Raw genomic sequence first — 17,525 nt, forward strand, 5'->3', positions numbered from 1 at the left:
GTCACAGAATAAAAGGGATTTTCACACAAGAAATAACTAAGTCTTTGAAACACATCTCAGAGACATCACCCTATATAAAAATCTTACACATTATTTAATCATAGATAAAGATAAACTTCACTCTCTCAGGTGGCCTCCCTATATACTGTTTGGCTAATAAGATAAAATCATTGTTGGCATTGTTGACCTAAGTACACAGACACAAGTACAGGATCACTAACGTCAATGTTTTCCCAGCAAAGCTCCTCCATCAATAGAACAACTCTAGGAATGAAAACATTCAGGAGATGATATCACACAATTTAGCTAATGTGGAACTAATACAGAAAACAGACAGCGAATGTAGGTGTCATTTATTATGTAAATAAATTTAAATAGCAATGCAATACATATTCCTTAGCACAATAATATCAAGAGCAGTCCACATTAATGAAAGGAATAGGTTTTCCACTACATTTTACTGGGCTAGTTGTCTCTGGGGAAAGTTTACTTTAAAAATTTGTGCTTGCATCTCAGGCAACTGTAAGAAAAGTGGGCACAGTTCTCACTAATCTAGAATTTAACTCTCCATTATCCACCTCGCCCAGGTAGAAAGCAGAGCAGCTCAGTTCTGTCCTTTTCAGGTTGCAAGTCATGGACAGGGGACATTCTCAATGAGTGAATTTCTTGGCCAAAAACAAAGGGAGTGAAGTTTTCAAATTAAAGTAAAAACAAAAAATTCACAAGTGAAATATAAAGACAGTAGACTGAAGGACTGACAATGACAGTGTCAAGAGGAGAAGAGTAGTTAGGAGAGAGAAAGAAGTTGGGAATAAACACCTACATCAAAAGTTTTAAAATTCTCTCCTTTTATAAAGGTCAACGTAACAAGTAAATTCTAAATGTCCCATCATGTACTCTTCCCACATCAGACTCTGTAAAACAATCTACTTGGTCTCTTATTGAAATAAATGTGCACAGTCCAGTGTGTTATTGGTCTTTAAAACAGATGAGATAGAATATACACATTTAGGAAAGAGATGGTAGATGCTTTTTATTATCTTCCCAGGGAATCTGGCACAGAAATTGTTACAGGCAGCTGAGCTAGTTAGAAATATTATAGGGCAGCCAGACAGACATTGGCACAGAGAACCAAATGTCTGATAACCTTGGAGGAGACACACACCTCTTGCTGTGGGCCAGACCTCAAAATAGAAGGCAAAACAAATGCAACCACAGCCTTATGTATAGTCTGTAGGGATTAAATCTATATCACCTTGAGAAGCCAGAAGGCACTATCTCAATCCCTGTAGGAAGAGTCACTGATCCACTATCTCAATCCCTGTAGGAAGAGTCACTGATCCATAAAGAATGTTCACTTGCTACATGACTCAATTCCCCATTTGTCCTTAGTCAGTTTTACCTAAACAATTAAACTTATTAGTTGACCATAGCTCTGTCCACCTCATGCCCATCTGCCTTACATGTTTCCAATTTTCCCCACTTTAGACTTGTCCACCTCCTTGTTTTACTCTATAAAATCCCAAGAAAATACAGAATCTTTGGCAACCCACTTGGGACCCCTTTTGTCTCTCTCTCAGACAGATTTCTTTCTCTCAATAAATATTTCTGCTCTTAACCTCTGTTATTCCTAAAATTCATTCTTCGATTTTAGAGAATACGAACTCATTCTGGACATACAGTAGGTCAGGAGTTTCATTTCCCTATATCAAAATTACTAAAGAGACACTTGTTTCTTCTATCAAGTATCAGTATGTTATCCTTGTATATAACTGGAAATAAACATCTGCTGAGTTTCTGAGCATGAAATTTCCAAGTTTCTTTCATAGGTCAGTGTCGACACAGTATAAGAAGGGCCTGTCCACATTCTATTACTGACTGCTAACATTTTTTTAAACTTTTTATATGTAGATCATTATTTAATTTTCTTTCATTGTGTTTTGGTATTAGGTGAAAATGTGAGAAATAAAGATCATGATTATTATTACCTCAAGCAGCTCACAGGTAGTGGGGCTTTCAGATATGTTACCAATAATTATAGTACAGAATCAAGGCATACAACAAGTGTTACTCAGAAAAAAGTAGCATGTGTTGAGTAAGGGAACACTTCATATGAGTCTCAAAGAATAAACAGAAGTTATTCAGGTATAAAAGGAAGACAGAGCACACCAGGACAATATATTAACAGGTACAAAAGTATAGAAGTATGAACTTATAACACAAAAACTGCAAAGCTGAAATGTAGGAGGACATGTAGGGTGTGTGTGCCTGGACAGACTGGGTTGAGTGAGAAACAATGTAAGGGATAGGAACATAACCTTACATATGTTAAGTATTTCAGATTTTTAACCCTGATGTCACAAAAGGGTTTTTAGGTTCATTTGGCTTCTGAGCAGAAGTTTGCTACAGTGTGTTGCTGTTGGGACACAACAATAATATAAAAACATATTTATAAAATAGCAAACTTATAGGTATGCATGATACAATTTAGACAGCAATTAAAGGTCTCTAACCAAGTTTCTGATGCTTCTGCTGAATTCAATTGACTTTAATAATGTCTAACGCCCAGCTGCACACTTCTGATAAACATGAAGTCAGAGTAATTGTCTATACATTAAGGCACTAGTCAAGGACACTTATAACTATGCTCACCTGTTCCCATATTTCTCCCCTATTATAATAAACTATTTATTTCAACAAATCTATTCAAAACTAGGCTGTGGTCAATATATGAGTCAACACATGTAGCCAATTATGTAATGTTTTGTCACTTGCTTTGTACTTCCCACTTCTAAATGCTATATAAACTAAACTCTTTGTAAACAGTGATGTTGCCTGTGGAAATGATCCCACAACACTCTGCAGGCATAAAGTCTAAGTGCTGTCTTCTTACTTCCTTCAAGAAGTCTTCCTTTTGGTTTGACTTGGGAATTTTCCCATAGCATAACCAAGTTCAATCAGACCACTGACAGCCCCTGAGGGGCTACTTCAATGAGATCCATCAGCATGAGAAAACTTTAGGAAAATCCCACAGCTAAAGCCTTCTGGCTATTTACTTGCAATTCAAGGACAGAACAAAGAAGAAAAGCATTTGCAACATTTGTGATGAGTTTTGATCAGGGGACAGGGAAGGAATTGGAATTGTTTGCTATCTTAACCTATCATATTGGGGCAGGGGAACACAAAGGCCAGAGAGAATATCTCTGAGAATAACTTGTTGATTCTCTGCAGCTGTTGCCTCTGCAACAGCTCTAACTTTAACCATGCATTTCAGAATTTTGGGAACTGGTGAGCCCAGACCGACATTTCAAGCACTCTTCCAGCCAGAGCTTCCCCACAGAGGTGGTTGATGTTGTTTTTACAAATAAGATAATTACATCCAAGATCATTCTAGCCACAAAATAGAAGATGACTTGCCACTGAAGTAAAACAATACTTTATTGCTTTGATTCACAACAGAGATAATGAAGACTTGAACTAAACCAGATGCAGTTAAGTGGAGAGAGAACCACTTTCAGGAAGATTATGAAAACATAATAAAGCCATAATACACCTGTAATCCCAGCACTTGGGAGGTTGAGGCAGGAGAATTGTTGTTAGCTCAAGGCTAGCATGGACTATGGAGCCAGACCCTGTCTTGAAAGAAAGAACAAAAGAAAGAAAGAAAGAAAGAAAGAAAGAAAGAAAAGGGTCTTAGTAACCAACATGAATGGTCACTAGCTAGAATAGATGCACTGATAGTGAATTCTTTGTAAGAGGAAAATTGAGTTTAGACAGTTGGAGGCTCAGACATGTAAGAGTTTCAGATGCTAAAGATGCCCAGTAAAAGATATCAAAAAAAAAATATGTCCATTAATATCTGACAATTTTTAAGGATTTTCATCTGTGAGTAATGAAAATCAGAATACGAAAAGTAGGTGAGGATATAGATATGAACAATAAGTACAAGAAAAGCAATGAACACGGCAAATACAATACATAATGTTTTAAGTTCAAAAACTCAAAATGTGCTATACACATTTATAACTTGTTCTCTTCCTATAAAACTTGTGTAATTGCGAGTTAAATTGCAACCTTGTAACATACCCACCATGTAAAACCCTCTCTGCCTCCTTGGTTTCTGCAACTGTTTCGCCTCCCTGATCCATGTAAAACTACACCAGTTGCCTTTTATGGGGACCCTGACCCCTCCCCTTGTGGTTTGCTGCTTTGTAACTCCCTGCAGCCTACTCATGGCGGGCACAATTCCCTGGCTGCTTTCCTGGGACAGTGCTGCCACTGAGCTCAGCTAATAAAGCGCTTCTTTTTAATTTTTGGAGTCCATCATTTTCCTGCCCACACCACCTAAGGACTTAAAAGGTATTCAGAAAAATGCAAACATTTAAAGAAGCCTAGGAAAAGTTGGTGAGAGGGGAAAAACGATTCCCTTAATCAGCACTTAACCACTTGTCAAGTACTCTTTCAAATGAACAGAAAGAAAAACAATCAGGAAAGAATTAAGCTGTTGGAGACGCCATGAGAAGGAGTTTCTAAGAAAGCACCAAAATAAGGCTCAAGAAACATTATAGGTGTTTTTAGGTGTTTATAGGTAAGGTGTTGGACAATAACATAGCTCAAATGTATTTTAATACATTTAATACATATATAAGCTCCAAAAACAATGAGATAAGATGGTGAAAAGAAGTAAAACTCAAAATTTAAAACACTTGACTGATCATAAACTTTACCCAAAGAAACCTAATCTGATCAGTCAACAGAATAATTTATCCTGGCATTTGTTTAAAAATATACAATTGCAGTTACATGGAAAATAAAGTTCAACAAAGGGAAAAACTTGTAATTTGGGTGGGATTAAGCTCCAAGAACATCATCAGACTAGAAAAAGATTCCGCAAATTGGAAATATTAAAAGTTCGATCCTTCTAGTGCAGCCCCACAGCTTCCGTCTTGATCACCGCCACTTTCCTCGAGGCTTTCCCAGGAAGCAACCCCAGCTATTCTGATGGATAAGAGCCTCAGGCAGAAGAGAAACCATGCCTTCTCATAAGCCAACCAGTGTGCAGGCTGAAAAGGCAGAAGAGTATCTCACTGATTTTGAGGATTCCAGTTATAGATCCTTGGACTTCTGGGAGAACATGGCGGATAGATAGCAGCAACTTCGGAGGCTCTCTGAGAAACCGCACTTGAAATCCAGGAATGGTGCCAGGCAGGAAGTCCTAGGCAAGGGGTGATATTCTTTGCCGATCCAGGAATGAACTAAATTAAGAGAAACCAACTGGAAACACAATCCCAGTGATACAGCAGGAACAGATAAGGTCTCAGTGCAGAAGCTGGACCCCACACCACTGGAAGCTGTGATTTGAATTTTCTGCAGCCGCTGCTGCGTCCCAATCGGCACGAAAGGTAGAGAGGTGCGAAATCTCTGAGAGTAGGAAGCGTTGAATAGAGTTGGGAGTGGGACTGGCCAGGTGCCCTGAATCGACCTGCGGTGAGTGAGTGGATCGGGGACCCTTCCATAGAGAAGGAGGCTTCAGCAGAGGACATACTCGGACCAGGCAGACTACACAGAACAAGATGCTGCAGTGACTTCAGTCACATAACCTCCTCTCAAGCGGGATTGGTGGGGAGTGCCTGGCCTGCATGACCCCCCTGGCTGAGATCCAGTAGGCTAGCCCAACCCAGGTCCCAGCAGCCTGGAGGTACACCCTAGTGGTGAAGTCTTTGGTAGGTTGACCTGGAGGGGCAGCCCAGCATAGGCTGCCTGGTCCATATCTCCCTGGTGCACTGCGGTGGGTGGGAACACCTAGCCGGTGCAATTCAAACAGACTGTGGCTGACAGGGAAGGAAGCTGGGCCTCCTATATACGCTTTGTATATAAGGAACAAAGAATATGGGAAAAGGGAGCAACAAGAAAGGGTCCTCGGCCCCCAATCCTATAAACATGCAATAGCAGACACTGCACCAATAGACATAAAGCACTGTCTCCAGAGCCTCATAGACGAGTTCAGGAATGACGTTATTAATGATCTGAAGCAAGACATAAGCAGAGTAGTTAGAGAAATGCTAAGCACCGCCCAAGAAAAAACAGATGGTGGAATGGAAGAACAGAAAAAAAGGGGAGAACTGTTTGATGGAGAAGATAGAGAAAACATAGAATACGTGAAGCAGGTTCAAAGAGATTACCAGGAAACTAAAACTCTATCGAAAACTGGCATAACAGCTTGAAAGAAACTAAGGACAGATTACCTGAACTGGAAGGCAGATTTGTAATATGGGAGCATGAAATGAAAAACTTCTTAAAAATAACAAAAAAACAAACAGCAACAATATAAAAGCTAGAAGATGATAAGAGGATCTATAACTTAAGAATTAAGAACATAAAAGAAGAAGTAGGGACACAAACAAATGGAGTACAAAAGCTATTCACAGAAATAATTCAAGAGAATTTCCCTAATTTAGCAAATGGTAAAGACACTCAGATATATGAGGCATACAGGACTCTAGCCACCTACAACCCAAACAGAGCTACACCCAGGCATATAATAATCAAAATTCCAGAAATCCAATATAAGAACAGAATATTAAAAGCCATCAGAGACAAGAAATAGATCACTTACAAGAGAACACCCATCTAAATTACAGCAGACTTCTCAGCACAAACCATCAAATCACAAAGAACGTGGGGGGAAATAATTCAAGCTTTGAAAGATAATAACCTCCAGCCAAGATTGATATATCCTGTACAACTGTCCCTAGAAATTGATGGAAAAACAAGGTGCTTCCAGGATAAAGAGGAACTAGGGGAATTTGCAACCATGAATTCACCTCTATAGAGAATACTGCAGGATAGTCTAAAAAAGGAAAATACCAAGATTCCAGAAATAGTGGCAGAGAGGCCACAATGAATGGAGCAGAAAACGAAATGAAGAAGACAAACTGACAACAAATGACAGAAAAAGAGCTCAACAGAAATGAGGCAGAGAAGATCGGATGATAAAAATAGCTATTTTGGAGAAAACAAGACATCATAATAGCTAGTGCTGATTTAGTACCATCTTGTTTTGAAGTCCCATCAAACTTGTATTCTTCTGTCTCCATCAGTCTTAAAAGGTTGTATCTTATTGGATTTTATTATATGTGATAATATAAGCAAAAACTTTTATAGACGGGAGATTATACAGAAACCATTGTTCATTTTTTGTTAGCTGGTTCTGAATACCCTGTAATAATGTCATTCTCTTGAATGGTTTTATAGTGTCTTGATATGTTTGGAGCTACAGTATATGAAGTTATACTCAAAAGATTTCAAGGAAAGAGACACTATGGTAACTATTTTTATGTCAGGATATCTTGTGGTGCAACACTATTTTGCTTAAATGGTTATGTTTTGACCTGCGCTGTTTTGTTGTTATGCCCTCTTTTATCTCAATCCCTTTTTTTGAATTATTTACTTTTTTCTCTTTATCTTTTTAATTAAGGGAAAATAAATAAAAAATAGCAGGATACATTATAGTAACCTATTTTGATTTCCTATTAACTTGATTTGAAATCCTGTATTGCCCTCACCATCTTGTTTTGACTGATTTTCCTCTATTCTGCTTTGCTTGATAGTACCAAGTTCGAAGGTATAGGCAAAACTGTGAAGACAATAAGATTCATTATGACACCCATTCCATTTGACTATTATTTTCTTTTAAAATCCTGTAATGTCTCCAATGCTTTGGTTTTATTCTTTACTGTTTAGTTCAATTTTATTATAACTGGCAATTCTTCTTAAAATAGCAAGAGGCAGTATGGTAACCATTGTTGATCACCTTGTATTTTGTTTTTACATTATCTATTATGTCCATGCTTTTGATTTGACTGACTCTGTTCTGATATGTCACATTTGGTTTTACTCTCTTCAAAAAAAGTAATAAGAAATGTGGTAGTAATAAAACCCAAGATGTGTAATTGTCATTGTACAAAAGAAAAGAAAGTGCTCTAAAGTTTATAACTGCATATATGTTTAAGTAAGATAGATAACTGTATTAAGAGTGTTTTTTGGATCACTGAACAAAACTGTCTGCACTCAGTTTGAAAGTCCACTTTATATGCTTCAATTTTGTAACTTGAACAACTATTTCTAAGATGAGAATATGTAATCTATTAACTAGTGATTTCTTACTGTTTATTTTTTAAATTTTGTATTACTTGTACCCTTTTTCTGTTTTCTTTTTTTCCTTAAATAAAAAAAATTTTTTTAAAAAGAAATATTAAAAGTTCGGCCTAATTCACTAACTGTAAACGAATGAGGCAAATAACTAAATTATACAACCCAGTCCACCTCTCAAGAAAGTAGCTTTCTGTACACAATAGAGAAAAAGAGGTTCTTAGGATGTTTGAACACAGGGGTGGCAGGCAAGTGTTGGGGGCCAAGAAGCCGATCTACAATGATATGGCGAAAAAAATAAAATTAAATGATATGGCAAAATACAAACAGAAAACACCTTGGCCGGTAAGTGTCTGCTAAAGGAAATTAAGGCGCCTGAGATGCAGGTGGGAAGGGCAGGGGAGGGAGGCACGCATGGCCAAAGCCCAGTCCGGTCCGAGGGCCCCACACACGCCCTCCCTGCGGCTGCGGCCGCAGAGCCTGCGCTGCGCTCCATCCGGTGCACACACAGGACAGCAGGCGCGGGGCCACACCTCACAGGCAACCTCTCCGCCACCTTACCGGCCGCCCGCCGCTGCGGGAACGCGACCTGGTAGGACCCCGGGCCCACACGCTCCTCGGTGCCGCCACACACAGCCAGGGGGAGCCAGCGCGGCGTCCGGTCATACATGACGAGTGGGCGGGGCCGGAGAGGGCGCCACACCCGCCGTTAGGAGACGCGGCGGGCGGAAGCCGGGCGGAAGTGACCAACAGCCGCGTGCTTGCGCAGGCGCCGCCTTTCCGCGGGCTCCTGGGGGTCGACTTTATCCACAGCAGATTTCTAGTCCCTTGGCAAAACCGAGGGAAAGAGGAAACGGAGAATAAACCTCCATACAAAACGAGTTTATCAGATGCCACTGACCGCCTCCACCGAGGAAGGACCTCAGGAAACCAGGCTCGCCCGGTGATTCCATCCCTGGCTCTGCCCACGTTCCTTGCCCAGGAACCAAGCGGTGGGGCTACCTTCCCAGGCCAGCCCTTGGCGCTTGCAACCTCTTTACGCCCCGCTAGGTTTGGAGGGGAAGCTGTCACAATTGTCTGGTCCGCAGGCCGCAGTCCACTGCGCAGAAGTGCCAGAGAACGCTCTAGGAGGGGCGAGGGCTGATGTGACCTTGACCACTGCCCCCCACAAAGCTAAAAAGAATCTGAGGCAAAACTATGATAGGAAAAGCAGTGACGACGCTGCCACTTCTAATCCCACCCTCCTGGGAGGTTGAGGCAGAAAGACTGCCTGGACAAATTAGCATCTATCTCCAAAAAATAAAATGAGCTGGGGTGAGGCGACCAACTTTGTGCAGAGGTCTTAGGTTTGGTCCTTACTGCCACACAAAGGAAGGAGCAGAGGAAACAGCAGCGCAACACACAGCCTGGGTGCTGCACGCTTGCACTCCACTTAGCATTCTGGACCTAACCTGTAAGGTCCCTGCCGTGGGGAAATGAGAGCCGCCTTCATTTCCAGTGGTCACCAGTGGCCCTCCCTTGGAAGCCCATCCCGCGCCCTGCAGCCTGCATCCTGCCTGACCTCGGCCTGGAATTGGCGCCTTTACTGGCTGCATGCTTTCCCTAGGTGCCTACACACGTGCTTCCCTGATCGTGAATACCCACACGATTTATTACTCACTTTAAACATGCGTATAGGGGGTCTGGTGTGGTTCTCACACCCTGCAATGTTGCAAAGAGACTCAGAAACAAACCCAGCTCTGTCCTCAGGCCTTTGCTAGGGAGAAAGGACCAGGTACCAACACTGCAATGTTGTGGAAATTGTTTCCCACTAAGAACCCAGGTGAGGATCCGCAATCCTTTCTCACAAAAGTGTTTATGGGGATGCCTCCATGGGGAGTTCAACTTTATGTTTTCAGGGAGGCCCAAGCCCGGTTCAGAATATCCAGAATCCATTTCCTAGGGCGTATTAGGAAGCAGAAGGCCCCTGCTTTGGAGAGGGTTGATGCCACTTTGGAGTACTTTGGATCCCTACTCCTGGGGGCCACTCTGCTCTCTCGATGATCAGCCTGGAGAGCCAGACCAGGTCAAGCTGTGGTTACCTGGACACTGGTGCAGAGCCTCCCACACTCTGCGGTTGTTCATGTTGGGTGACCTGCTCTTCCCCTGAATATATTTGAATTAACAATTAAGAATGAAAGCAGATACTTTATCTGCTTTCTGTTTGACTATTGAGCTTAACCTAACCTTAGACAAAAAGAGCCCTTCATGAGGCCTCTCCTAGCTCACAGACCTGAGAAAGGATTGCTTGTGAGAAAGGATTGTCAGGCCTGAAGCCCTAGCTATCAGGAGTTTCTTCACCATGCCCACCTCCAGGGGAATAGGCTTTCCTCAGAGCCATCACAGGAAGGAAAAGCTGATGAAGAGCAGAATTCAGGATTCCCAAGTCTGCAGGGCAGATGCAATCAGAACATCACACCCCTGAAGTGCAGCCTTCAGACTCAACATAGTCTTGCCATAAGCACAGAATTGTGCTTTCTGTACAAAGTCTTTTAAACATTTGAGTATAAAATCATTTATTTCCTTGATCACTTCTTTGCATATTTTCCAGCTATTATATCCAAACTGATTCAATAACCAGAATAGTATCTAGTATTTCAAGATTAGAAAAACATTTAAATCTTGTCATTGTCTTTCACTGTGGTTTTCTGAAATGAATATCCTGCTAAAAATGAACATATCGACACAAATAAAATTACCTACAAACACAGATAATTTGGTTCAGCATTTCACAATTCCCGCAGAACACTTTTAATGCTAAGAAACCAGACAATGGCTGACCATTTTCACTATTAGGAAGAAGTGAAACCTGTGTTTGAACTAAAATTTGATTTCAAAATTTCAGTTCTTTCCATTACTAAATGTTGGCTCTCACTAGACTGAACTTTAAGTAAAGCTGAATAAGATTGAACTTCAAAAAAAAATCAAGCTGATTATCAAAAAATATTAGCTGCTGTAAAGACTTCATAGAAGGTAATTTGTTTTAAGTCTATGGTAGATCCTATCTAGAGTATGACATGGAAGGGAATCCTCCATTTGAGTCACTCAATATTTTATAAATACTATAAAACCAAATTGAGTTTAAAACTAATTTCTCTAACATTATTTAACTTATTGAATTCCTGTGGTTTTGCTTTTTGTGAAGAAAAAGAATAATAATAGTAAATGATTTGTCATGCATCAAAATCAATTCACATACTTCATCAATATTGTTGGAGGTTACATTGTAAAATAGTATGTTCTCAAGTTAAAATGATGAAAAGATAATGATCTGAAGGTTACACGGTATACTTTATGTATTATTTTATTAATATAAACTCATATTTCTCTAAATTGCAGACTTACTGTGACTCTGAAGTCATCAGATTTCAGGAACTGCATGCAGATATTTTTTACTATATTATTAATGATAATCTGATTCATCTTCACATGTATTTATTGAGCACCTACTATGGGCACTGTGTGAAACACTTAACAAATAATTCACTGCCGCACAACCAATGTGTGATGTCCCCCTTCTCCTCCCATACCAGGACTTCACTCTCTACCTTGTGGTGCACATTGCCATCTCCCTCATCTTGGGTTAGATTCCCTACCTGACTGAGGTGGAACAGATGGCTAAAGTTACAAACTTGTCATTTTTGAGTAACTATTGTAGTTTGAACTCGTCCCCCTGCCCTCCATAAACTCTATGAAAACCTTTGTAACATTATCTCTGAGACTCAGAAGCAAGATTTTCTGAGCCAGGCTAGCCACATAAAGGCATTCTCCTGCAGGATTTGTTCCTTATGCAAGTTGAAAAAGTCTGCTATCCTGTTTTCCACAACACTCACACCCTAAGTCATGTTTTTCCCCTGTTCTTATTTGAATGTTTTCATGTTCTTTTTTCTAAAAATCAGTCTAAGCTAGTCTGTCCCAGAGCTGTGGTAGCTCTTGATGACAAGGAGCTAGGATGCTCTGTCACCAGACTTTGTGTTGATGTATAGCTCCCCTTCTCAAGATCACTGCATGGCCCCCAAGGAGGAGAAAACTGCATATTTCTCACTTTATTGCACAGAGCGAGGACAGGTAGAGATGGAGACCAGCCCCAAGAAAATCAGAGCAGAGATGGGATGAGCCAGGCCTGCAGGCCAGGAAAGAGCTGGTAGAAACTAGGCCCCAATGGACTTGGTGGCAAACACCTATAATCCCAGCACTGGGAAGCTAAAGCAGGTGGATTGCTTAAAGTTGGAGGCCAGCCTGGGCTACATAGTGAGACCTTGCCTCAAAGGAAAAAAGAAATGAGACCCCAAGATGGAAACATGATGGCTAGGCCCACCACCTTCCCTAGAGAGGAACAACAGCTCACACTTATCCTGTAACCAGTATTGCCTGGTCCAGTGACTCTGAACAACGTAGCAAACACATAGAAATATGCCAGCACACTCTGACCCTCACGCTACCCCTTCCAGAAATGCCATGTTCTTCTCTGTGCTAAGAGTAAGTTAATGAGTCCCCCAGACACACTTATATTACAGGCCTTGATGATCTACTGAACCATATTATCTAAGCAGCTATATTCTTAGCCCTACAAATGGATTTTAGCTTGACCCAAGGTGGCCTGACATATGATTTTGTTCAGTTGATTTTTTTTATGTTTATATACTGTCCTTTTACAAATAGTTGTTCAAGATACAAAAGTGGAACATATAAAGTGGGAATTCAAACAGCAAGACTGCAAACAGTTCTGTTCAACTATCCAACAAAAACTAAGTAATATGGTTGTTGTCAATCCTATACACTTAAACATACATGCAGTTATCCATATCTTCATTTATGTTGAGATTAAACAAACTAAAGCAGGCTAAAATCATTCTGAACAAAGAATAATAGTATTGCTAGATTCCACATCATGACACTACGGGATCAGTTGGGTACTGTAGTGCCTTTTTAAAAAAATTTTTATTTAAAGAAAGACTAAACAAAACAGAAAAGGGGTAGAAATAATACATACTTTCAAAGAAAAAATGAACAGTAAGAAATCACTAGTTGATGATTATAGATTGTCTGCTTACAAATAGTTATTCAGGATACTAAAATGGAGCATATAAAGTGGGGATTCAAACAAGGGGACTGCAACCAGTTCTGTTCAACTGTCCAACAAAAACTTAGAAATATGGTTATCAATCCTATACACTTAAACATACATGCAGTTATCCATATCTTCAATTATGTTGAGATTGAACAAACCCAAGCAGGCTAATATCACTCTAAACAAAGAATAATACTAATTCTGGGTGTCACATTATGACACTCCAGGATCAGCACTGGGTACTTTAGTGTCTCTATTTCTTCAGAGCATCTGTTCATTTCATCATGTGTCATAAGATCAGTTCTCACAAACTGTTTATAGATTCTACACATGCATGGGCCTTAACATGTATTTCTATCCTTTGTATTTAAGAAGGAGAAACAAAACAAAGCAAGACAAAACAAAACATATTCCTATAAACACATGAAATGAAAAAGACATATAAGCATTGTACAAGGAGGTCTACCATAGTTTCTGTGTTGTCTCTTGTTAAGTTCAATAGAGTTGGCTATATCATCAGACATAGTGTAATTGAATATATCAGTACATAAGAGTATTAATAAAAACATGACTTTGTATATAGTATAAAACTTCAAAAGCAGGCAGTTATCAAAACAGAATGTTTATCGTAGAGTCTTGTCATCTTCAGACTTGATACTATCAATCATATCAGTTTTTAAATAAAATCTGTCGATACCAAACAGCAATCAAACAAATCAGATTTAACTTAGATCAGTCATGATAAAACAGTATAAGTCATACAGGGCTTCAGATTAAGATAATAGGAAATTAAAGATGATTACTGTGCTATATCCTGATGTTTTTGGGATAGCTGTCTGTGCCCTCAAATCTAATGCAAGTAGACAAACTGGGATAGGATAAAATCTATCAAAAAAAAAAAAAGAATGAAATCTTTCTAAGCAGAGTGGTGCGAGTAATGTGGGTTTTAAATCCTGATACACTATTAACAATACCTTTTGCCATTTTTTAAGACTCTCCCTCCCCTTTCACTTCCAAAGGGTACACTGTGCATTTTGGGGGTCTCACCAAGACCCTTGGTTTTAAATTGGGGTGGCGGGGGGGATCTGCTATTTACCTAAGTGGTTCTGAACCTTCTGTCTCCTGGACTTGATGTCTAATTATATTACTTTACCTATTAAAGCCTGTCTTTCCAACCTATCCATAAATACTGATCTAGTTGCCTCTAATTACTCTCTGGTTCTCTGTCACATGGAGCATTGTTTTCTCACATTTGATTTTCAGTCTATGTACTCTTTTCCATGTTAATTATATTTCCTGTAAATCGTATCTCAATGGACCCTGCCTCCTGATCTATTCCATGTGAGGTTCTCTCTCTTTTTTTTTTTTTTTTTAGTTTAGGCCATCTATGATAGAGATTATAACCAACCTTCTCTGCCTCATTTCTGTTATGCTCTTTTTTTTGCCATCAGATGTCTGCTTATCTTCTTCATTCTGTTTTCTGCTCCATTAATTGAGGCTTCTCTGACACTGTTCCTGGAATCCTAGTACTTTTCTCTCTTTCTAGAATGCCCTGCAGTATTCTCTGTAGAGCTGGATTGGTGATTGCGAATTTCCCAAGTTCCTCTTTGTCTTGGAAGCATCTTGTTTCTCCATTAATTTCTAGAGACAGTTTATCAGGGTATATCAATCTGGGCTGGAGGTTATTTTCTTTCAGGGCTTGGAATATTTTGCTCCAGGCTCTTCTTGACTTGATGGTATATGTCAAGAAGTCTGCCGTTATTCTGATGGGCCTTCCTCTATAGGTTATCTGTTTGTTGTCTCTAACAGCTTTTAATATTCTGTTGTTATATTGAATTTCTGGGATCTTGATTATTATATGCCTGAGTGTAGCTCTGTTTTGGTTGTAGGTGGCTGGAGTTCTGTATGCCTCATACATCAGAATATCATTTCCTTTTCCTATGTGTGGGGAGTTTTCCTAATTTTTTCTGTGAATAGCCTTTGTAGTTCCTTTGCTTGTACCTCTGCTTCTTCATTAACATTATCTCAAGTTGTAGATCCTCTTGTCATCTTCTAGCCTTTGTGTTGTTACTGCTTATTCCCTTGTTACTTTTTTAAAGTTTAAAGTTTTCCTTTCACAATCCCACATTGCAAAAGTGTCCTCCAGTTTGGATAATCTATCCTTTGTTTCTTTCAAGCAGATTTGCCATCTTTCCAGAGCTTTTAATTTCCTGGTAATCTTTTTGAATCTACTTCATATATTCTATATTTTCTTTATATTATTCATCAAATGGTTCTCTCCTTTGTTTGAGTTCCTCCCTTTTTCTGTCTGTGTTGCTTGAGGAGTGCTTAGCATCTCTTTTATTAATCTTCTTATATCTTGCGTTACTTGGCTAAATATTTCACTTTTGAACTCATCTATGAGGTCCCGATGATATCAGTTTATGTCCACTTTATGTCCCATGTCTGATATTGCATGTTTGCTGTTCTCATTCTCCTTTGTATTTACCTGTCCTGGGTCAGTGTTCTCAGGGTTGGGATCTGGGGACATTTTGTTGTTGCACCCTCTTCCCATCTTTTTTGTTTCTTCCAGGAGGCCCCAGTTTCTTTCTTTGTTGGATACAATTCTTCTGAAGTACGCTGGCTAGCGGACCATTCCCACTGCCGTGTGCTAGTGAGTTGCAGATAGGAACATCGTATGTTGGCCCCTCCCCTCCAGATCAGTCAAGCTGCTGTGGCCTGCACTGTATTACTGTGTACCACCTCCCCTCTGGGTCAGTCAAACTTCTGAGGCTTTACTGCATTAGTGTGCGCCACTGCTGTAGGGAATTGACTTCGGATAACCTACTGAGTCTCAGCCAGGTTGCGTGACCCAGGCCTAGCTAACCCCACCAATCCTGTTCGGGAAGGGAACAACTGACTAAAGTCACTGTTGCCCCTTTTACTTGCCAGTCTTGCCCAGTCCCAGAATGTCATCCACCAGAGCCCCCCTTTCTTTGGAATGGCTCCCCTCCCGTCACTCACCACAGGTCGATGCAGGCTCCCTGCCAGCTCAGCTCTCTGACCTCAGTGTGACTGTGAGTCAAAGGGGCAGGACCTTGGACGGCTTGGCAAGTCACACCCACTGCGGCGGGAGCGCTGATCCTTTAGCTGTTCCAATAATAGCACTGGGACTGTATGTTTGATTGGTTTTTCTCACCTTAGTTTCTTTTGGGGAGGAGAGAATTCATCTCCCGCTGTTCGGGGCTCCCCACACTGTATTCTATGAATTCTAAGTTGACTATCTCAGGGAGCCTCTGTAGCCAGGTTTTATCTCTCTGCCATCTTTGCTCCCTCTTCTAGATATGATTTTGTAACATAAAAAAATCCTAGACCAAAAGCTTCAGTAGCAATCCCCCCTCCTTCCCTCACAGGAGTTTTCTCTAAATAAAACTTTCCTATCCTAAAGAGAGAGAGAAAAGCAGTATAATCCATATGGACAATGTACCCAGAAGTATTCCTTGGCTTAGTATAATTTTCTTACATGTTTTATATGTTGTTTACCTATTAGTCTGGTTTTTAATCAGTACATATGACAATTAACTTTATAAGCTCCCTATAAATAAATGAATCTGATGCTGGAAAAATAAATGTGGGGGAGCAGAGAGATGTCCATGTACCAATTCCCTACAGTAAATGTAATCATTCTGTACTGCAAACATGGACTACTAAAACTAAAACAATAAAAATGTTCTTGCTCTTGGCCTCCTTTGTCCATTCTTCAGCATTGAAGACAAGAATTCGGGTTGATACAAACTCTGAACCCCATTACACTTTTCAAAGAGACTTCTTCTTTCTTACTATAATTTGCCTTCTGCTCCCCTTTTCCTCTTCCTTGTTAATTTTACCTGTTCCTGTACCTCATGGATCTCCTTTGAGACATACACTTTCCCAACTGTCTGCCTAATACCTACTATGAGCGTCGTGATGCAGCCCACTCTGAACAAGGTACAAATCAATAAACCGGCTTTTTATCTTAAAAATATGGATCTGTTCTAGGCCTGTGTGCCTTGCCTGGCCAGCTAGCAGCTAGTATGAGGAAACAGAACTCCCTGTGCCACTGGTCTCAATAAAGGTCTCTATGACCTCTGTGACATCTCAGAAGGCAAAACAGCATTTCAGCTGAGGACGCTCTGACTCACACAAAATGCTATGGAAGTGAATATTAACCCAAGGGAAAAATAAGCTTCCCAGGAATAAAGGCATGATGCTTTGACTCTTAATAGACCTTGCTTGTGTCAGGGCC

The 17,525-nt window shown here is 40.2% G+C and overlaps 1 protein-coding gene across 1 annotated transcript in view; it reads right to left on the reverse strand.

Annotated features, from left to right (window-relative positions):
- Window positions 1-8,821, reverse strand: part of Stpg2 (sperm tail PG-rich repeat containing 2) — a 574,832-nt gene extending 566,011 nt beyond the window's left edge. The window contains exon 1 of the mRNA XM_063246672.1: window positions 8,713-8,821. Within this exon, the coding sequence (XP_063102742.1) occupies window positions 8,713-8,821 (109 nt within the window). The remainder of the gene's footprint in view (window positions 1-8,712) is intronic.
- Between the last annotated feature and the right edge of the window lie 8,704 nt (window positions 8,822-17,525).

This window comes from Cavia porcellus, unplaced genomic scaffold, assembly GCF_034190915.1.
Source record: "Cavia porcellus strain 051 isolate PalLab524CR breed Dunkin Hartley unplaced genomic scaffold, mCavPor4.1 scaffold_4, whole genome shotgun sequence".
NCBI classification, from domain to species: domain Eukaryota; kingdom Metazoa; phylum Chordata; class Mammalia; order Rodentia; family Caviidae; genus Cavia; species Cavia porcellus.